At 38.2% G+C, this 23,318-nt stretch overlaps 1 protein-coding gene across 5 annotated transcripts in view; it reads right to left on the bottom strand.

Moving 5' to 3' along the window:
* The window catches only part of RALGAPB (Ral GTPase activating protein non-catalytic subunit beta), a 79,087-nt gene that overhangs the window by 38,954 nt on the left and 16,815 nt on the right, over nucleotides 1-23,318 (bottom strand). For 3 of the 5 annotated variants that reach the window (XR_015720908.1, XM_045804607.2, XM_045804605.2), the window contains exons 4-15: nucleotides 19,071-19,234; nucleotides 17,294-17,480; nucleotides 13,810-13,941; nucleotides 12,959-13,137; nucleotides 11,521-11,669; nucleotides 11,176-11,392; nucleotides 8,907-8,942; nucleotides 7,486-7,687; nucleotides 4,523-4,690; nucleotides 3,870-3,984; nucleotides 3,352-3,499; nucleotides 821-885 (exon numbers count right to left, since the gene is read on the bottom strand). Coding sequence is in view for 4 of the 5 variants with exons in the window: in XM_045804607.2 (XP_045660563.1) it covers nucleotides 821-885; nucleotides 3,352-3,499; nucleotides 3,870-3,984; nucleotides 4,523-4,690; nucleotides 7,486-7,687; nucleotides 8,907-8,942; nucleotides 11,176-11,392; nucleotides 11,521-11,669; nucleotides 12,959-13,137; nucleotides 13,810-13,941; nucleotides 17,294-17,480; nucleotides 19,071-19,234 (1,762 nt within the window). In the remaining variant the exon portion in view is untranslated. The remainder of the gene's footprint in view (nucleotides 1-820; nucleotides 886-3,351; nucleotides 3,500-3,869; nucleotides 3,985-4,522; nucleotides 4,691-7,485; nucleotides 7,688-8,906; nucleotides 8,943-11,175; nucleotides 11,393-11,520; nucleotides 11,670-12,958; nucleotides 13,138-13,809; nucleotides 13,942-17,293; nucleotides 17,481-19,070; nucleotides 19,235-23,318) is intronic. The other 2 variants (XM_045804609.2, XM_045804608.2) reach the window with 1 other exon arrangement.

Here is a 23,318-nt window from a genome sequence, read left to right on the forward strand (position 1 = left end):
CAGAAGTCAGTCATTAAAAGCCATGTTAATAAAATGGAATAGGCCAACTAAGTAGCACAAACTGATACACAGATAAAAACTGACAAGGGATTAAAACTACTGAGGTGTTTTTGCATAGACACCATCTACTGAAGGGTATGAAGGGTCTGATGATTATGAGTGTCCATTCTGGAGTCTTTGCTGCTGTTTACAAAGGGCGGGCCCAAGACCTTTCCTATCTTCACTAGACTTCACCAGCTAATGACTCTGGGCCCTTAAACAATTACCTTATGCCTCCTAAGCAAAATTTCAGGAGTACAAGCTTAAAAAACAAAATACAAGTAAACAAACAACAGTAACTCTCAAATGTAGTTACATCATAGAAAGCAAACAATAAGATATCACGGTTAGTGTAAAGACTGACTCCTACACGGATAGGGGCTAACAAAGGTATCTGTTAAAGGTTTCTCTCATTTTTTCCCCATATAAACAAAATTCATTATATCCAGATCAGTGGATTATTATTAGCAACCTACTGGGACACGAATATAATTTCCTTAATAATAATTTGATCACCCATCCTACCTCTACCCAGCTCATTCTGGTATACTCTGTTAATTTCCCCACTCTCCTGTCTGTACTCCAAGTGTGGGGATCACATATCCTATAGCCAGAAGCAAGGGGCAGTGGGAGTCTCTGGGAAGCTCTTTTTAATTTGGAAGTATTGGTGCTTTGGGGGACCTTCAAACTTTAAAAATCACAAGGACAGACATTTTGGAATGCAATTTACATAAAATCAGATGTTGATATTCTGACAGATAACATGTGGTATGCTTCTTACCATCTCCATTTGGCAACCAATGGCTTCTAAAAGTGCTGAATCTTGAACAATATTTAACATTGCCCCTGTAACAGCAAAAAAAAAAAAAAAAAAAGGCATTTTATTTAAATATATGACAAGAATACTAAATTGGCTAAAATATCTCAATAGAGATAAGAATATGATTTTAGCTGACTATTCCTGAAATGTCCATAAAATTGCTAATAAATCTACAGACTGGATAAAAAAAACACTCCTTAGAAATGCCCTAATTCTGATCCGTCCTCAAAGTTGTAAAACCACATTTTCTAAAATAAACTTGAAGTCAAACTTAACTATATAAAAACATGACCACTCAGATATTTTTAAACTGGTATTTAAGACCAAATGCAAGCATATCAATTTCAAGTATAATACAAACTAAGAAAAATATTATGGACTACTTTAAAAAAACAGATTCTGTTCTTTTATTTTTTTTTTTAAAGATTTTATTTATTTATTTGACAGAGAGAGAGAGAGCCAGAGAGCACACGTGGGGGGAATGGCAGAGAGGGAGAGATGTGGGGCTTGATCCCAGGACCCCAGGATCATGACCCAAGCCGAAGGCAGACACCTAACCAACTGAGCCACCCAGGCGCCCCTGGATTCTGTTCTTTTAGAAATAAAAGAAAAATGACAAAATAAAAATCTTTCTGGTCAGACTGCTTTTGTGTTTATTTATTTATTTGAGATAGAAAACGAGAGGAGAGGGCATGAGTGGGGGGAGGAGCAGAGGGAAAGGGAGAATCTCAAGCAAACTCCCTGCACAGCACAGAGCCTGGGGCTCCATACATGGGGCTTGATCCCACAGCCTATGAAATCATGATCTGAGCTGAGATCATCAGTCGGACGCTCAATCAACTGAGCCGCCCAGGTACCCTTGATCAGACTGCTAAGAATGATTAAAGCCACAAGGTTCAGGGCTACCCGTGGCTGCATATTCTGAAGGAAAGCTGCACATATTTACTATCAAGGAACTTACAGCCCTAGAAAGGCTAGAACAGAAATAAGACAGTGTGCCTAGCACACCGCTTCTTATCTCAGTGTGGGAGTACTCTCGTCCACAGTGGATAAAGAGAGGAGAGACACAGCTTTGCCAATCTATGGCAAGAGTTGGACAACTGACTCTTCCTTGAAATGTACATATGGAGCTCTTCAGAACAAGGGTAAGGCAAAACTAAATAACAACTCTGTAGTAAAGTATCTGATTTCAAGTGATACGTTATTTGAATAACCTAAAACACTACAATGTGGAGGCCCCCTCATAGTAAGATTTAAGCTCTGTTCTTTCAACTCTTTCAAAATGAAAGGATTTATTCTTCCCTATTTATTCCACCTTCTCACTGCATAACATAACACTTCCTGAACACTCACCTCAACTACTCCTGCCACCACCAATTCTTTGGCCAGGACATTTCCTCTCTTGAAATGAAATCCTAACTTCATTTCTGCCTATTCAAATTCTGCCCCACAAGATCAAATTTAACTTCCACTTCCCCCATGAAGTCTTCCTTGCTCTTTTGGTTTGTTCTCTCAACAATGAAGACACTGAACAAGACATGCAATCTGCTATTATCTGACACTTTGTGAGAATATTCTAATTTCTGCAATAAGACTTGCTCAAGGCTGAAAGCCATGTCATTCAGTTCTTTAGTACTGTCCTCAGAGCACCTGTAACTAGGGCCATGTTCTTGGCTTGGATGAAAAGCCAGAAGTACAGAAAGAGACAGCTGTAGTAATTAAGCTGAAAAATAACGGGGGCTTAAAACATGGCAGTGGGCATAACGATAAGGAGCCATTTAAAACAGATAATCAGGGACACCTGGGTGGCTCAGTTGGTTAAGCTTTGGCTCAGGTCATGATCCAGGGTCCTGGGATCGAGTCCCGAATCGGGCTCCCTGCTCAGCGGGGAGTCTGCTACTCCCTCTGCCTGCTGCTCCCCCCTGCTTGTGCCTTCTCTCTCTGACAATAAATAAAATCTTAAAAAAAATTTTTTTTAAATAAAAATAAAACAGAGAATCAGTATGATCAGGAGACCACCAGAGAACATTAAGGAAAAAGGAAGGAAGCAGAGCAACAGCTATTCCTCAGTTTCCTCCTGGTAGGGTTCTGACATAGCTTCCAGATTTACACCCAACTCAAAATTTTTCCCCATGGACATAATGAGCAGGAGGCAGAGGAAAACGCAGATGTAAGGGATGGAAGGAAAGAGGAGAGAGGGAAAAAGAAGAAGGAGGTAAGGGAAAGGAGGAGAGAGGAAAGGCAAGAGGGAAAGAGAAAAATAATACAACTAAAACTAAGCAAAACTGACCCCCTGAGTCACCTATAACGCTTTCCCCTTTCCTCATCTCACACCTTTAAACTTTTTCACATATAGAAGCAAACAAATTCTGCCTCTGATTCAGAGTAGAGCTGTATTAGGCTCAGGCTTCATCACCGACCCCTGGCTTCCAAGCACACCTGGGGTCAACAGTGTATGGGTTCACTTACAAAAAAAATGTGTTAACACAAACCTAGTATCATTTGAGTGTTGTTGGGGTCCGTTTCCGTTTGCAAGGCACCTATTAGTATATTCACAAGTCTCAACTTCAGGGACAAAAAAGTTATTGGTTTATCATATGAAGAGCTGTCATCATTACTAAACTTTCCTTCCAGGACCACCTATGGAAGAAACAAATAATACTCAACATCAACTGCTGCGGTGCGCTATGCCCACGTGGCAACTCCTGCAGTGGACAAAGAGACCAGGCTACCAAGCAAGGCCTTCAACTTACTAGTATTAGCCCGTCTGCGAAGTCTGGCACTAACTCACACAACATGCGTTATTATTAGCTGTCACTAGCTATCGCCACCTGAAACAGTAGACCAAGGCATGCTGGCTGGCTGACAGAAGAAGAACTTTGTTGATTTGATTGAAATAATCTGAGAAAAGTTTTAAAAAGCTCATGTTCCATTTTTTAAAATACAATTTGATTTGATTTAAGCACACAAAACAGAATACAGAATATAAAAAACTTTAATAAAACATTACCTCAGATCTGACTGTGCCAAAATGATGAGGGAGGGGCAACAAAGAAAGGAGGATATTAATGGAAGATCTTCTCAATTCTGTTGGATTTACATAGCTTTTGAATTTTGAGAGTTCTCTGCCAAAAAAAAAAAAAAAAAAAAAAAAAGAAGGAAAGAAAGAAAGAAATAGCTATTGGTATTTCCAAACCAAAGCTTGTTTTTAGCTATTGCCAAATATACATTATGTCAATTTTTCACAATATTAAGCACTGAGTTTGGTTTCATAATGCAATAACTACTTTCCACTGAGTTTATATTCTGTGGGGGGTGTGTGTGTGTGAATTTCCATGTTAAATCGTTACAGAATGAAACTAGAATCTGATTGACTGATTTAAAATGTATGACCTACTCTGTAAAAGTAGGACCTCTGGGCTGCAGTTGTTCTTAGCCCTCTAGACCAGGCCAAAAAGGATTCAATATGCCCAGGACAAATTAGAACTAAATGAATTCAGGGATGAGGTATATCTGGATGTTCTAAGCTCAGGTAATGTGACCTGAGTCCCCTTGGGCTATGAAGACAACTGCACAGGATAAATTAGGAAACTGGGGAGGAAGCACCAAAACAGACCAGGCCAAACCCAACAAGTGATATGCTAGTACAGAGTGAGAGCTTACCTGTCAGGCAAAATGGTTTCAAGAGCTGAAATAAAGTAAGGAACCACAACATCAATCCCTTTCAAGTCACAGCAGAACAAAGGAGGGGAGTTTAGAATAACGCTGGCCAAGACAGGATGGCACACATAATCATTTATCTGCAAACCTTGAATTAAAAGCATGTAAAATCTAGGAAAGCAAGAAAAAAATTTTAAATAAACTGATCAACTGTTTTCATAATTATTAATATTTTCTACACACTTATCTGAAAGTCTATTTCCACTCTTCACTACTTCTATCCTTTAAAAGGTATTATTAGAGTTAGAACAATTCAAAAGCAAATATACTAAGAACCAAATTATCTTTCCTAATGAAAAGAGAAAAAAGATTCATGTCTATTACACCTTCTTGAAGTGTTAAGCCTCGCAACTCAGTTATAGGTGCCTGCAAATGAAGACAAATGACTGCAGTAATTATCAGTAAACTAGGAATTATTGAACTGAATTCCATGCCAGTAAAATTCTGCAACAATTCCCAGTTTTCCCAAGGGGGAAAAAAAAAGTGTGTGTTGTCTCTTTCCCCTTCCCCATCATTTCTGGGGGGACGATGAAAGAAAGAAACCTCATTCAACCCTGCATTTACCATGGAGGTGAGTATGAGTAAGACTCCTTTTAGGAATATACCTGAGCGTACCTTCCTTCAGCCTCCTCTCCTAACCTCCAATCAACTAAGTATTCAATCTTCCATCATTCAAGAGCAACTAGATCGGTAAACTCTTCTACTACCGTGAGGCACTTTTCTCCACAACCTATTCGGAAACAACTTCCTCACCTCCTGGTCACTACTCAACACACTGCAATCTAGCTTCTCCTCCTAGAACTCGGTTGAAACCATGTCAGCAAATAATCAACAGCCTCTCAATTACTAAATCCAGAAGACATGTCTAAGTCTTAACTTACTCTGCCTTTTTTAAAGCATTCAACCCTTTAATTACTCCCTTCTTCTCTTCTTTTCCTTCTGTGACCTCTGTAGTTGTTTTCTCTAATAGACCCTCTTACTCCGCCTGCCTCCTACACTGGTATCCATCAGGCTGTCAAGTTCCACTCTCTTAAGCTCTCTCTCACACTAACCTGGTTTTAAGCTCCTGAATATAGTCAAATCAATCTCTAGCCCATGCCTCTCAAGTGAGCCCCAGATCTGTGCCAAAAGTGTGCTGGATACCTGAAAACAGGTCATGTCAATTATTGATTAGTGATAATTTGTACTGATTACTCCAGTACTTCCTATGCACAGTGTCTGGCACATGGCAGGAACTTAATAAATATCAGTTGATTAATATCCTACAGGCATCTCAAACTCAATGGTTTCATAACTAAGTTCACCACTTGCCCTCTAACAGATCTGCTTTTTTGGTTGGTCATACTCCCACCACCCAGTCTTAGGGGCCAGACAGAAAGCTCATGATCACAGCCTTCTTCCTTATTGCTATTTACTCTTCGGGGTATCTCCCCAACCCATAGTCTCCCTCCTGAGACTATGCCTCCACCACAAGTGATAAGCTCCGGCGCTCCATGTGACCCACCCTCACAGTTGTAGCTGACTAGACCAGAGGAAGACACCTGATTAATCCGATCCTCTTTCTCAGGAATCTGAAATTAGGCTTCAGAAATGCTAACTGGCCCTGCTGATCATCTAGACCAAAGCCATGGAATTTGAGAACTCAGAAGCATATTGAATATAAGTAATCTGCAGAGAAGAGAAGAATGAAGCAGCTCTGGGAGACCATGAAGACAGAGAAACAGAAAGGAAGAAAGTTGCTTTGTTCCTTGAACACTTCCTAGTTTCTGATCCCTGCCCTTCTGAGGCCCTGCTGCACGTCCTGACTTCAGAATGTATTAAATAGCAGTTTCTCGTAACTCATTACCATTTTGCTTAAATCACATTGAGGGGTTTCCTGTTACTTAAAGCCAAGAACCTATTAAGATACCCGATTAGCTGCCTGCATGTACCATTCTGTTCAGGCCTACAGGATTCTGCACTCGGTTCCTTCTGACTCAGTTTAATCCTCACTCTTGAGAACCCGGCAGGTACAGACACCTGAATGCTCTTGTTGATCACCTTAGCAGCTATGTGAATGATCAGTTCAGGAAAGCAAAACAGAGTCAAGAAAAAACAGGAGGCCACTACAAGTTAATTTAGGGAAAAAATGACAAGATCTAAAGTGTCATGGTGAGGACACAGTGGAGAGACTAGAAAGAGGGTTAAGTAAGGCAGGAGTTGGTTCACCATCTAAAGAGAAAGAGGGACAAGAGTCTAAAATGACTCCCTGGTTTCTGGCCTGAGCAACTGAATGGCTGACAGAGCCATTCACCAAGATGGTTGAAGTCACCGATTGGGGTAAGATGACTCTATCCAACCTGCTAACATAGGCTAACCACTACCCAACCTTTTTAAGTCCAGCATAATCATCCCATCCTCTGTAACTCTTTCCTGAACCCCTGGGGTAAATGTGTACTGCTGCTTCTTCTGAATGCCCACAGCACTTGACCTCTGCCTCTCTCCTACCAGCTTCCTATTACTATCGGATCATTGTTACTTATGTACGTGGCTTTGCTCACTTGAGAAAATAAGCTCCCCAGAGGCCAGATTCACAGCCAACATTTCTGGACCATCTATAGTGCCTAATACTGTGCTAAAAATTTATTTAATTAATGTGATTCTTCCAAATTTCTCCATTATTAATAAAAATCAAATATGATGAAATAAATAATATTTCTAAAATAAAAAGCATCTCAAGGATCTTTACCAAATTTGATGAGGCAGCTAAAATGCAAGAATTCAAGCAAAAATTCCAATTACTTATAGACATTTGCAAGTATTTCAGACCAAAATTTACTTATCACTTCAGCCTACCAAGTCATGCTATAATAGTTTCACTATCAAAACTATATAAATGGAAAAATAAACAAAAAAAATTCTAAGACCTGGATAAATAAGCTGGCAGAATCTCTTCTCCAGTCTTCTTGCTACAAAAAATCCTACACAGTGTCCCACAAGCCTCAGCTCTTCCTGCTTCATAGTTATCAGGAAATTCACTTGCATCAAACATAGGATTGGAAACCATGGTGTCTGTGGACATTTGTGACCCTTTCCGTCGAAACTCCATGCTAGCTTGTGTTGTAATGGCTGAGGAGAGAAAAGGAGCGTTTTATTATATTTGTCAATATGCAAATAGGCTCATGGGACCCTGGACACAAAGATCAAGTGTTGATGTCATTAAATTGTTACTTAAATAGAATTCAATAATGCTTTTGTTTGGCAACTACGTCTTAATTTTTTTAAAAAGGGGCTCTCTGAAATCTTCTTTGAAAATGGTAACAATTAATTTACAGTGATATTATCAGTTTAATAGAGTCTACTAGAAGCATTTTTCAACTGAATTTTTGATCAGCAGAGTACATGTGTATATATCTGTATGTGAATACAGATATATAATAAAAGAATTTGGCTTTTCTATTATTTATTCTGCTTTTTCCTCCCCCTGTAGAATGATGCTTAAACATTAAGAAAAATAGCTACTGCAATTTACACATTACCCCAGACAGACATCATAATTGAATGGGCAAGCCCATGCCAGTTTGTATACTTTAGGGAGAGGGCAAAGTAAGGATGAGAAATGGGTAGGGAGGAAGAGAGAGCATTCCCACCACCCACCCAACTCCAAAACACACACCAAAGAATTGCCCAACCAAGCAAAATGAGAATGAATTTTAACAACCACAGACAGCAGCTAACTTGAGGTTGATAAGTCAGATAATTGGATTGGTAAGAAAGATTATCATGGTCATTCGTTGTCACTGAAACAGAAGCCCTTTGAAAGTTGCTTTTATTTTTAACAAAAGATTTCACAGTGTATTGAAAATCACTCTGAAATCTTTTATCACTCTACATGAAATGTTTAAATTATTTTGTAATAGTTTTAATAGAATGCAGAGTCAAGCATAAATCTTTATGCAACTTCCCATGAGCCATTTTTTAGTCCTGAATAAGCTATCCAGCAATAATACATTTGAAAAACACTACATGCAGAATGCATACAAACCAAACACTAAATCTGTATAAAAATAAGCTTAAAGCTTAAAAAAAAAAAAAAAAGCCAAAACACAGTTAGTGCAAAGTCCTGGAATTCATGACATGACCAGACTAGTGTACAGAAATAATGGGACTGATTCAGGCAGATTAATTTGCTTTTGCCAACAATCTTCCCCATTCAAAACACAGAAAAGTATTTTTCTTCCCAAGTGCAAAAACTACAAGAGACAATGACAATCAAATTTTTTAATGGAATTATGAAAAAAATAAAAACATGACTGCAATTAAGGAGAAGCTTCTGGTTCCTACTTACAAGATTTATAAGAAAGAAGAATTTGGATAAAAGATGCTGCAAGATAATAGAAATAAATGGAAACAAATCAAAGGACAGCAGTAATTATAAAATACTTTAAAGATGGTGAAATTTTACAATAAGTTAAGAAGCTTTTTAGCTTTTTAAAAGTTAGATTAAAAGCTTTATGATACCACAAGCTAGTTCAAAAACAGGAAATTGTGCATTCAGATCCAAAATTATGATTTTTGTATCATGCAAAACAATGAACGAAGAAAATTACACAACTACAAAGAATTGAGGTTTTGAACTGCCAATACGTGCATTAAAATTTTAGTTCATTAACCCTTCCCAGCTCAATGTCACTTTTACAAACTACAGTGTAATGTCACATCAGTCTAGAGCTAACCAGTTCATAGAAGCAAACATTTTAAGTTAGAGGTGAACTGCATGGCAGAATTCCTTGATGGCAGCCAGTACTTAGAAAACAGACTACAGCGTTAGTATTTCCAAATCTTCCAACCCTGCCCCTCCACTCCCACCCCCACAACTTCAAGAGCAGCACCCAATAGCACTCAAACCCAGTGAAATACCAGGACACCTCCTATCTCCTGGGTAATGTAACAGCCTTTCTCATCTCCAAACACAATAGGGGAAAGAGGAGCTTCTATCTTTTCCGTACCAAGGAAAATGTTAAGAGTTAAAAGTAAGAATTAGTTGCCCACATATTATCTGAATTATCCATCTTTTGGAACGAGAGGGTGAACAAAGCTGTTACAAACTCCCTAGAGAGTGAGAAGAGCTGTATATTCCCTTTAAGCAAGCCCACCAAGGAGGCAGGAGATTGAGCCATTCTGGATCCAGGGATTTTATGGTCAATAGCTTGATACCCAAAAGTTACAATTATAAGAATTGCACCTTAATAAAAATAAAAATTAAAAATATGACTGATTCATTCTAGAAAATACAATACAAATTAATAAACATAAACATGGTTCAGAAAACTCAAAATATAAGGCACACGAACATAAGAAAATATAAGCCAAAAATGTGTCCTAAAAGTTTTCATTTAGTCATGAGTACATTTACTTATCCATACGTAAGAACTACTTTCAAACTTGTAAATAAAATATAATATGGAAATGGCAGAATATAAAGTGTCTGAATTTGAAGAAAATAAACAAAGGAATCTGTAAATTCAAACATGCAATCTCCAATTATATTCCCAAAAATATCTTCATAGTCACACTTTTTAAAATTATTTAAAAGATTTGTGAGAACATCCAAAATGATTAAACACGTATAATGCTCATATAGACCTTAGTTCTGAGATGATTCATAATAGCTAAGAATGCATTTCTGAGAGAAAGCAGAGACCTTTATGGTCATCACATCAGTTTTAATCCTTGGAACTAATATTCTCCCTAGAGATGCATAAATTAATGCAATCAGGCATCCTTTTCTCTCAACCTACACCTAATCCCAGTCGGAAAAGTGCTTTCCTAACAACCAATACACTCACTAGTGCATATAACACAGTGTCTGGGCACATAGTCATTGCAGCTCAATAAATGCTAGCCATGATTATTGTTCTCTATAAGACATGTCATAAATATCCAGTATTTTCTGCACTACCCCACACTCCCATCCTGCACGCTATGCCACTACTTCCAAGTACAATGGTGAGATGACAAAAATAAATCGGACTTCACTTAGTGCCATTTCTGTAATAAAATCTAAATGAAGATAGCAGGGTTGAGTTAATTTGCCACCAGTCTTATTTAGTTCCAAAGCAAATGGTATTTTTTAAAGTGTGCCCTGAAATAAAGTTCTCTAGACTAAAACCTGAGAAGAGTTTTTCATGAAGCAGAAATTTTCTAATATTTACATGTACTAATAAGTGAATGGCTGTCAGCATCTAAGAAAACACTTCCTGTGAATAAATTTCTGGTCAAAATCTTTAATTCTTTCTATCAATATTATTATCCTGGCTGACATGAAGGGAACTTCCGGCCACCTACTGAAAGGAATTTGATTCAACAAAAAGTGGCTAACCTGAAGTGTGTCTAATAAACCAGACAAAAGCCAAACCTCATAGAACAGACATAAAAAGGACATAGGAAAACTTCCAAAATTCTGTTACTGCAGCTGGAAGGGGTTAAACACAAGACACTGCTTGGTCAGAGACAGAAAGCTTTTTAAGGTACATATTAATCTTGCAGGTAGGAAAGATTAAAAAGAAAAAAAAGAAAAGAAAAAAGTGATAACATATTTCTTGAGCAATATTTACCAGTCATGCTGCTGTCTCTGTTTATCCCATTATGAAGTTTACAGTGAACAAACGCTGCATCAAACAACCAAGATCCAAAGAGATTCAAGATGCTGTTAACCTTTGGTCTCCGAGGGGCAGGCAGTGGCCGGGGTTCAGAACTAGTCTGATTGGGACTTGACAGAGGAGAGGTGGAGGATGTCTGGTGCTGAACTTTCGAGGCATGAGCAGTACTAACCTGTTAGAGGAGTACAAGAATATATCCATACTCAAGAAAAGTTGAGAAAACAGCAGGACTTTTTAAAAAGGTTAGCAGATTAAAAAGTCAACTTTATACAGCATAATAAGAGAGACGAAAACTCTTACTGTGCTTGTCTTCATGGTGGCCTTATTCACAGTCACAGCCCGGTGCCTCCGGTTATGTGGTGGGGTGGTATTGACAGCAGTGCTTTGAGGCATACTTAATCTATTCACGGGTGTTGGAGGAGCACTGTCTGATCGGGGCCTAGAAATGCCTTTAAGAAAAAGACAACTGGAGTTATTCTTCATAGTTTCAAACATGTGGTCAGAAAAATCTTCCTTAAATAACACCAGTGAAGGCTGATCATGACAGACTACAGCAGACACTGCTAGCTGCCTCCCAATAACCACTCACTCTTTCTGAGTTACAGAACACGAATTTTAGCTGGACATGGCTACCCAAAATACACAACTACATTTTCTAGCCTCCCTTAGAGCCAGATGTAGCCATGTTCTGACCATAGACAAATGGGTGATTGTTGGGTGGGTCTTCCAAGAAATCTCCTTAATAAGACCAATCAAGTACAGACTTTCCTCCCTTCCTAATTCCCGAACAGGATGGTTGGAACTTATTTAACCATCATGGCCTATGAGAGAGTACACAAAGAGCCACAAGATGGAAGGGCCCTGGGTCCCTTACAATGATGGAACAGCTACAGCAGCCCTATACTGCCTACCCATGGCCTTACCATATGTGAAAATAAACTATCTTGTTTAAACCACTGGTATTTTTGGTTGTTATGTGGCAGCCAAACTTAATTTGAACTAATATACTAGCTATGTAATGTATTAACAAGTGCACGTAATAAATGTTTTAGAAAAAAATAGTTATTAAATATCATTGCCTTTTGGTAGGTTAAAAATACTGACTTTTCATATTCCTAAAATGTGAAAAACGTTTTTTTTTTTTTTTTTTTAAGATTTTATTTATTTATTTGACGGGAGGTGGGGGGAAAGTACAAGGAGGGGGAGTGACAGGATGAGCAGGGAGCCCGATGTGGGGCTCGATCCCAGGACCCCGGCATCCTGACCTGAACAGAAGGCAGATGCTTACCCGACTGAGCCACTCAGTCGCCCTAAAATCGTTTAAAATAATGGTTCACAAAAGGTGTAATTTGCTTCCCAGTGACACACATAAGAAAGATACCTAATGTATTTTAATCCTATTTTCTTGGATTACTAGTGAGAATGAACTTTTCCCTTCTGTAAATCATTTATTTATATCCTTTGTCCATCTATCTACCAAATCTTATTCTTTTTCTTAGCATATTTTGATCTATTTATATAAAGACAACGGAAGCCTTCTAGCTATTACATTTGTTGCAAATAATTTTTCCTACTTTGTCATTTGTAATCAGATTTGTTCTGAAAAACAGATTTGTTCATCTTTTTCTTCGGGCTTTCCATAATGGTTTCTAAATCTATACTCTAGAGTTATCCATAATAGTTTCTAAATCTATACTCTAGAGTTATCCAAACATTTAGCAACATACACAAAATTCACCTAAGAATGCATCCACCAGACAGCTGATTCCACGCATGGCACGAAAAAATATTTGAGGCAGATGTTTAAGGCAGGGATACTGATTCAATTCTTGTGGCATTCCGCTCACATTTAAGAACTGTTCCTGAAATTTGGGAGTTGAGCTTATAATGGCCGGGTTACTCAAATCCACAGGATTACTACCAAAAAAGAGAAAAAGAATTAATTACAAAGAAAGGCTTTCTAATTTTAAAGGAAACAGAAAACGATCATAGAAAAAGACATTTTAAAAAAACTAAAATCACTGAAAGACAAAAAACAAACTACAAACTGGAAAAAAAGATAGAGAATGATTAACATCCCTAATTTATAAAAAGGATAATTTAGCATCACTAATACACAAACAGAAAAATGAGGCCAGTCAAACCAGAATGAGAGGATATGGAGAGGAAATGGTTTAAGAATTAGGGCAGTATGCAACAGAACAAAAGTTCCAAAGGACACAAGGACGTAGCTAGTAGAAAGAAAAGTAAGAAGCAATAAAACTGAACGGAAAAGAATTACTATAAAGAGAGAGCAGGTCCTGGGAGAGATAATATCCAAGCTGCAACAGTAGGCACGAGAGCAAGTGTTACATGTACACAGGGGACAAGATTCTAGAGAGTGCAGACCAAGCGCAGCTGAGGGTAGCCTGACTCTGCTGGGACAGGGAGAGCAGGAGGCCCATGATGTAGATATGCCTATTGTCCACTGTGCCTCCATCTGAGGACTGTACTTAGCAGTCACATACTGAGCACCAACATGAAAGTTACAGCATGGTTCCTGCCCTAAGACACCGGGGAAAGAGCACACACAATATTAAATAATAGTACCTTAACATATGTAAGAAGCGGAACCACGTCTGTGCTACACACTCGTTATCCATTTCAGGAGGGATCAGACTGGCATCTTCATCAGGAACTTTAAATGGAGGAAATGAAGGACCATATGTAAAGCGTAGCAATCTGGAATACAAAAAAAATGCATACCACCAAGTTCTTTTTTTTTTTTTTTTTAAAGATTTTATTTATTTGACAGAGGGAGACAGCAAGAGAGGGAACACAAGCAAGGGGAGTGTGAGAGGGAGAAGCAGGCTTACTGCCGAGCAGGGAGCCCGATGCAAGGCTCGATCCCAGGACCCTGGGATCATGACCTGAGCCGAAGGCAGACACTTAACAGCTAAGCCACCCAGGTACCCCAACTAAGGTCATTTCTTAACAGAATGAAAAATATATTAAAGTGTTAAGATATGTATTAAGTATTAAAATATTAAGAATTAAAATATGATAAGAGAAATACAAGAGAAACAGATGACATGTGCATTATACCTCACAGAAGTGAATAAGATAAATGAAAACCTTTGTTGATAAGAGACAAACTATAAGGGGATTTCCAGTTTTGTAAGATAAAAAAATGTTTAAATATTTGAATAATGTATTTATTTTAAAAATTACTGTTATTTAGTTACATACCTATTTATATTTTAGGTTACATAATTTACATTATAAATGTATATATAATTTATAAAACTACATATACATAATGTTATACATTAAACATATACATTATGATCTTATATTTTATATACTAGCTTTTTAATACATAATATGTAATATATAACTATATGATATAATTTCATAATATATAACATTATAAACCATATATTATCAAATTATAAAATTATGCATTTTTAAATTTTTATTTATAATTGCAAACAACATAAGTAGTAAATTGTATAATCATATAATATGAAACTGATGTTTATATAGTTATATAGTTATAATATAGTTATTTAAATTATTTTTAAAAGATTCACCCCACTGCAAACTCCTTCAACACAACTAAGCTGTAATTTATCCATAATAACTGCTATATAACTTGCATGAAGTTCAGAATTTATAGTGTACCTTAAAAGTAATTCGATTCAAAACTTCAATTACTTAATTTAATAGTACTATTCCAAATGTATTTAAACTGTTCAATGCCCTTCGACTCAATTATCTTATATCTAGAAATTACATCTTGGGGCGCCTGGGTGGCGCAGTCGTTAAGCGTCTGCCTTCGGCTTGGGGCGTGATCCCAGCGTTCTGGGATTGAGCCCCACATCAGGCTTCTCCACTAGAAGCCTGCTTCTTCCTCTCCCACTCCCCCTGTGTTCCCTCTCTCACTGGCTGTCTCTCTCTCTAAAATCTTAAAAAAAAAAAAAAAAAAAAAGAAATTACATCTTAATGAAATAACCAAAATACACACAGACTTTGTATAAAGCATTCATATCAACAATATTTTTAAAGAACATAAATATCTAACCAATGAAATTATTTATATAATGAAAAACTACAAAGGCATTAAAAATACGATCTTGAGATTTAAGAATGGAAAAGGCACACGTAATTAATGGGACAAGAATCAAATTTAAAAAGCAGATAACAATACTATACAGATTAATCTCAAATTTTTTTTATAAAGAGAAATGGAAAAAATACATTAAAATGTTAACACTGGTTATCTGTAAGTGATGGATATTTTTCCCTATATCTTCCAAATTTTCTATTTTAAGAATGTATTGCTTTTATAATCAAGATAAAAAGAAGTATTATTTATTTTTTTGGAGGAGTAATTAGTTGATTTATTTAACATGATACAGGTATTATTTAATGACTACTTTTTTTTTGGTTGCTAAAAATTGGGGGTTTTTTTTCACTTATTTTTTTTTCATTTAAAGTCACTTAAGTATTATTTAAAAATAGATTCATAATTTTGACATTCACTAAGATAAAACAGAATCAAAAGAATATTCCAAAACCTCCATTTTTTACTTTAAACAATGATAAAGATATAAACATAAACATTTTATTAACTCAGAAAAAGACCAGTCTACCTTCTGATATACAATGCTACCTATAAGGTATTTGTTCCTGCCTTCACACTGCCTCTCCATCTATCGAATCTAAATCAGATCAAGTCTCTAGATCGTACTGCCAGCTGACAGGAAACACAGAGGACAGAGAAACATACTGACACAGCTAGGACAAAATCAGAAAAATTCAGAACGTGGAAACACTCTAAGACAAACAACCCAGTTTCTTCAACAACAAAAACTGCAAAGAAATAAAAATGAGAGAGTAAGAACCTACAGTTTAAGATAAGCTTAAGAAACATGTCAACTAAATGTAATATGGGAACCTTGCTTGTTTTGATTCAATGGCATCAACCATAAAAAGAAAAAAATAGAGGCACTCAAGGGAAATTTAAACATGGAATGGCTAACTGATATTAAAGAGCTGTTAAAATTTTTAGGTATGATAATGGTATTATGATTATGCTTTAAAAAGAATCTTCATCTTTTAGAGTTACATATTAAAATATGTAGAGTTGGGGGTGCCTGGGTGGCTCAGTCGGTTAAGCATCTGCCTTCAGCTCAGGTCATGATTCTGGAGTCCTAGGATCAAGCCCCGCAACAGGCTCCCTGCTCAGCGGGGAGTCTGCTTCTCCCTCTGCCCCTCACATTGCTCTCACGCTCTCTCTCACTCCCTCTCTCTCAAATAAATAAATAAAATCTTTAGGAAAAAAAATGTGTAGAATTGAAATGAAAAAACAAGTCTGAAAAAAAAAAAGCCTAAAGTTTACTCACATTACATATAAATGGTAAAAAAGGTAAAATTATTATAACAAACTACCTACACTTTGGTTATAATATAGCATGTTATAGTATGGTCTTGTTTCTGTAAAATTATGTATAAATATATATAATAGGATTTCTAGTGAACTTAACTTTTTTTATACCTTTCTATGGTTTTTTAAAAATAATTATCATGGGGGCGCCTGGGTAGCGCAGTCGTTAAAGCGTCTGCCTTTGGCTCAGGGCGTGATCCTGGCGTTCTGGGATCGAGTCCCACATCAGGCTCCTCCGCTATGAGCCTGCTTCTTCCTCTCCCACTCCCCCTGCTGTGTTCCCTCTCTCGCTGGCTGTCTCTCTGTCACATAAATAAATAAAATCTTTAAAAAAAAAAAATAATAATTATCATGGTATTTTAGTAATCAAATTAAGAATGGGATTTTGGCAAGGGAGGCAGGGTGCTGAATTTATCTGCTTCTCCATACTTCATCTGAAGGTTTTAGATTTGCCAGGCAGTAGCCGAACTGCTATATCCATTTTTAAAAAGCAGGTTGATTCTACACCTGAAATACAAGTAATAACAGACACAGGATATGGACTTTTCACAACATAGTCCATGAATCCCAGGAAGACATGGAACTAGGAGAAAGCTGTCTTAGACCAGGTGGATGAAGGAAGGCAAGTCAATGATGGTAACCTACCTTGAAGTGAGCGCACAGGTGACCTTGCTCCACTGCTCCACCACTGCCGGGTGGTGCCTCCAGTTCGCCACCATCTCCTTGGCTGTTTTCCAGTAAGGTGGTGTTGGGAAGCACCGAGTACAAGCTAGTAACCAAACCTCAAAGAGAACACCAATCAACTTCTCTGCTAGATTCTCAGCAATGCCACCTTACCAACAAAAAGAAAACATCTTTGGCATACTTACTTTTAAAGAAAAATCTTTAATTCACTGATTTGGGATAAGTGGTCAAAAAAATCAAAATAACTGCAATGTTAAGTTCTGACTTTCAAACAGCCACTTAATAAGTAAGAATGAGAAACTGTTCTTAGGAGCCCCTATGAAGAAAATAATGACTACGTCAACCAATTATCATTTATAAAGTTTTCAAGTCACCCTGCTCAATTCTTATCAAAGATCTTTATCTTCCAGCAAGTGGGACACAGAGGAGAAGGGGAAGGAAGAATGTCTATAATGTGTGACTACTGGGTCAGTTTCTGGCTGACTGGTTTTTACACATGACCTCCCATATTCCTCGCATTAATTCTGCAAGATAGATACTTGTATCTTTTACCAATTATCAATTAAACACGTTTTGAAGAAGAGAAAACTTAGATGAGAAAATTTAAGTAACCTCTCCAAGTTTACTTAGTAAGTGAAGGAATCAGAGCAAATAAATACCCAGGTCTTTCTACCTCCAAACTTTGCTGTAAAACACTCAGGTGTTTGAAAGCTACCCTTCGGGGAGAGGGAGACAAAGAAGGGAGCAAAAGGACTGGTGCTGTGCAGGACAGAGCCTCAACCATGAAAACAGACCTGTTCCTCTGCTCCGAGCCCCGGAACTAGGGAGAAAAGCAGTGGTCTGTACTCTGCATAGCTCCACAAGGCAAACGTGGGATTAGTAGGAAAAGTTACAAGGATGCATATCTCAAATAAGCAAAAATGAAGTTTCAACAATAATGAGCCCCAGAAGGGGAGAAACTGCCTGTGTTGAGTTGCTGAGATCCCTGGCATGGAGACTGTGTACCAACGATCTAATGAGTCAATGACTGGCTAGCTATCATCATAACAGACAATGTATTCCTACTATGGACTCACTTTCAACGGTGGAATTCTGTGATTTCCTTTAGGTAATTTCCTGGACACTGCATTTGTGTGAGATCACAAGCACACACTTGCATGTCTGTTAGTAAGAGACTACACAGATGAATAGGCAACAAGGGAACCTAGAACTAGAATATCAACGTAGTTTGTGTACACTGTGCTGTAACATACACAGCAGGGCCTCTAAAATACAATCTGAAGGCATAAAGCTGGAGGCTTCTTAATGACAAGGTAATGAGTGGCATACTGTCATAGCTCAAATAGAACCCTTAAGATTTTGTATGTTTCATTTGCTGAACAAAATATCTTCTGCAGCTGTTAAGTTTTCAGTGTCTACTTTGATAACTACTTTGTAATCAGGTACAGTACTTACAGGTTCCACTTCAGTTAGTTCTTTCCTATATAGGCTCTGTACCGTTCCTATCATTATCAAATATGCATCAGTGCACTGAGTCTCTCCCTACATTAGCAAAATCATCACTGAAAGTAAAATAACTTCATATTGCACCTATGAGGGCTCCCATTCTAAGACCTGTTAACCTTAGTTTGTCAAATGTCATGCCAAATTGTAAATCCCTACTGAGTCTACTACTCATTGAGTTTAAAGTGAACTGTATCCAGAGCTCGGAAATAAATTAGAAAAAACATAAACAGACCTTGCACCGTTGGCGGGGCTAGAAGTATGTCATTAATCTGCAGAAGAAACAACAGTAAGACTTCCCACGTTTCTCGTGCCATGATGGATGACTCACGGGCCAGTTTCTGAATGGCTCTCAGGACCTGTAAGCATAGTCGGATCTGACTGGAGCCCTGTTCCTGTCTGAAGAAGACAGACATATCACTGACAAGCCTCAAGGAGAGAAAGCAAAGGCTTGAGGACAGGCGACTTATGGACACAGCAAGCAATGGTCCAATGACACTCCCCAAGAGCATCAGAAGACAGGACGAGGTGCAGCCTCTTCAGTTCAAAGCTATTTCACCACCATACAGTTTGGCTCTCTGGGATCTCAACCTGCCATTCCTATGAGAGCTTGAAGAGCTCCTGGGGGTGGGGGTGGGGGAGGGATAGCAGAATGGAAACTTCACCTCTGGATTTTCTAAGTCTAAAATGTGCCTGACACATAACAAGCACACCATTTTCTGCTGAATGAATGAGTAAACACCCACAGCCCCTTCTGTTACTCAGACTGAAGTAGAATGGCCTTTGTATTCTTTTTTAACTTTTTTAAACACACATTCACAAGAATTTGGAATGTGAATTCATAGTGTTCACAGTTGCACTGAAGCTGATGTCTGGTAAAGAAGAGCCTACAGACCCAATGAAATATCCTCACAGGTCCCTGAAACTGATGAGGTATGGAGGCGACTGCCTCAGAATTGAACACCCTGCTACTGCTGTTCTAATGAAAAAAGCAACTTAACCTAAGATGGGGGTTCCAATGGTTCCCAAGATAAACTAGAAAAAAGTTTCATAACTCTCTTTAGTCCACGGGACCATTTTTTCTCAAGAGAATAAAACAGATCAAAGTACTGGGGCTTGAGTTGAAGACAGAGGTCCAAGCCCCAGCCCCTTATCCCTACTTTCCAAAGTGGACGACCTAAGAATTTTGAAAATAGTAGGAAACTCACTGCATAAATGAGTGGTGAGTTGGCCCCCGGACCTCCTATGTGAAACTTAAGACAAGTAACTAATATTACTGAAATAAATCTTGAGGACAAGTTTCTGTATTATGACTTATGTCACAAAGAACTGATAAAACAGAGCTTCCTCAAAAAAATCTAGAAAATGAAGTGAGTGGCCTTACCACTCCTGCCCCACCTTCAGATCGAAGATTCTGATTCTGGGCCATGGCCCAGAAAACCAGACACTTACCCTAAAGTTGCAAATAAATGACACACTAAGTTTTTCCTAAAGAAGTCCTACCTAGAGTAAAATGAGACATTCACCTGGAAAAGACCAAGCCCTCCCAAAGAGCAGGGAGATGTCCCATGTTCAGTTGGAGGTGAATTCAGTTCATGTGAAGCCATGAGGCTCAAGTTTGTGTCTGTTGCTCTGGCTACTTGAAGAATAGTACAAAACTATCTAATAGCCCCAAATCTCATCTAGCCATATAAGAAGTCCAGAATAAGAAATAAGAATAGCTCGAGGGCGCCTGGGTGGCTCAGTCGTTAAGCGTCCGCCTTCGGCTCAGGGCGTGATCCCAGGGTCCTGGGATGGAGCCCCACATCAGGCTCCATGCTCTGCGCTGGAAGCCTGCTTCTTCCTCTCCCCCTACCCCTGCTAGCGTTCCCTCTCTCACTGGCTGTCTCTCTCTCTCTGTCAAATAAATAAATAAAATCTTTAAAAAAAAAAAAAAAAGACAGACAGACTAGCTCTGGGGCTGACACTCTTCCAAGCTAGTGGTAAGACTCCAAGCCAGTAACTTAGGCCTATTCACTACTTCCAGGTACCCGTCCACTGGTACAAAAGGAAACATCAGCTCTGTAGGTAACTGTAGCCTCACTAAGAAGACCTACATTCAGGAGCAGCGTCCAAGTTTCTAAAGCTAAGAGAAACAAGATCATCTTTACTAAAAAATAAACAGAAAGGTCTAAACACCAGAGATTCTCCTTTCCCCCCAATATTTTCAAAAAGAACTTGTGATCTTCAGAAAAACCATTCTTAGAACAAGGGCTGGTGAACTATAGCCCTTGGGTCAAATCTGGCTGCCATCTGTTCTTGTTGAAGTTTTATTGGAACACTGCCATGCTCATTCATTTATACATTATCTATGGCTGCTTTCTCTACATCAGCAGAGTGAGTAGTTAGAACAGACACAGTATGGCCCACAAAGCCTAAAATATTTACTATCTGGCTGTTTATCAAAAAAGTTTGCCAACCACTGATTTAGAAGAATATTACATTTTTTAAACTACAATATATTTGAGCAATGAAAACCCTAATCAATTTTAAAAGATGATTCACTCTTCAATTACTCAAACAAAAAAAGAGGTCAAACTGATAGGCAAAAAGAGAAAGGTTACCCCCACCGACTTATCTCTAGCAAAGCGGCAAAAAGTTTCTTCCATTTTGAGTGTCACTTTTTATAAAAATAACTAAGTAAACTTGACGACAATTTTGTGATCTGAATAAAAAAAAAAAACTCTGATACTTCCAATAAACGGAGAGGAAATCATAACTTGCAATATTTAGCACTGAAAATATTCAGCTCCCCAGAACTGTTGGCCAGGAGAACTCTAGTACTCAGTTCAGTATCCTCTCCAAAGAATGCACACACACTCGTGAAAAAACAAGCTAATGAACAAGGTACTCATGTTCTCAAAAGGGAAAAAAAGCAAAAGCCCAATTAACTCAAATGCCAGTGATATTCTTCATCAATACAAATGAACTGAACACGGAGAGGTGGTGAGAGTACAAACAGGAAAGAAACACAGTGACAATATTACTCATCAGACTGTCCCATGCCCAAGGAAAAAGCCAGTAAATTAGTCTCCTACATGGAATGACAAAAGCAGTAAAACTATTACACCATTTTAGAAGAGCCTGCTTAGACACAAGTAATATGCTAATCACTGCCAACTACTTCCTGTTACTACTTCTATTTGAAATCAATAAATACAAGCAACGAATATTTAATTCACATCTAAAGTAATATAAGTACTGCACCGGGTACTGTGGAAGCCCAAAATACGGACAACCTAGCTCTTGCCTTCAATCTGGTTAGCTGGGGAAATGAGACACACACATTTTAAAAGATAAACAATAAAACAGTGAAGACATAAAGGAGTGACACAGGAAGTACCACACTGGTTCAGAAAAGGTATGGTCACCGTGGGTCTGGATGGTCAAGCAAGGCTTGACCAACAAGAGTGAGATGTGGACAACCAGGAGAGGGAGAAGAGGAAGAAGATGACAAAAGGTCACGTGAAGATGCAGATCATTAAGGAGTCTTAAGGGAATGTTTAATTTATGAGTCTGACCTATGAGCAGGGCTCAGGCAGAATTAGCAGCAGATAATCTGGCTAGATTACAGCCAGCATTTCACACAAGGCAAGGAGTTTATACTTGATCCTACACATCACAGTTCTCAATGAGATTTTTTTTTAATTCAAATTTTACAAAGTAATCTTCTTTCTAAAACTCTTTAAAAAAATTTTTTGGGGGGGGGTGCCTAGGTGGCTCAGGCAGTTAAGCGTCTGCCTTCTGCTCAGGTCATGATCCCAGGTCCTGGAATCCAGCCCCGAGTTGGGCTCCCTGCTCAGTGTGGAGTCTGCTTGTCCCTCTCCCTCTGCCCTCCCCCCGCTCATGCTCTCTCTCTCTCTCTCACTCACTAATAAATAAATAAAATTTTTTAAAAATAGTAATTTTTTTAAGTAAACTCAATGCCACATGTGGGGCTCAAACTCACAACCCTGAGATCCAGAGTTGCATACTCTACCAACTGAGCCTGCCAGGCACCCCCAAAGTAATCTTCCTTCTAAACTTAAAAAGTTAAAATTTATAGAGTAGTTTTTGGATGATTCAAAGTCCCTCACCATCTGATAAAGAAAAAGCTGTAACAAGAACTTTTCCAAAAGGAAGCAAGCCCCTCTGCCTCTTTCAAAGACATTAAAAAATAGCTAAAGACAGGTTTTCCTTAAAGGAAATCCTCATGAATGGATAAGAAATAATTAATGCTTTCTTCTCCATTATTTTCTGTATTTCCCAAACTCTTTACAATGACATATAATCTTTTAGAATTGGAAAAAAAAAAATTTTAAGATTTATTTATTTATTTATTTGAGAGAGAGAGTGCAAGAGGGGGAGAGTGCAAGCAGGGGAGAGGGAGAAACAGACTCCCTGCCAAGCAGGGTGCCCAATGTGGGGCTTGATCCCAGGACCCTGAGATCATGACCTGAGCTGA

This window comes from Ursus americanus, chromosome 22 (genome assembly GCF_024610735.1).
Source record: "Ursus americanus isolate L20-20 chromosome 22, mUrsAme1.1.p, whole genome shotgun sequence".
NCBI classification, from domain to species: domain Eukaryota; kingdom Metazoa; phylum Chordata; class Mammalia; order Carnivora; family Ursidae; genus Ursus; species Ursus americanus.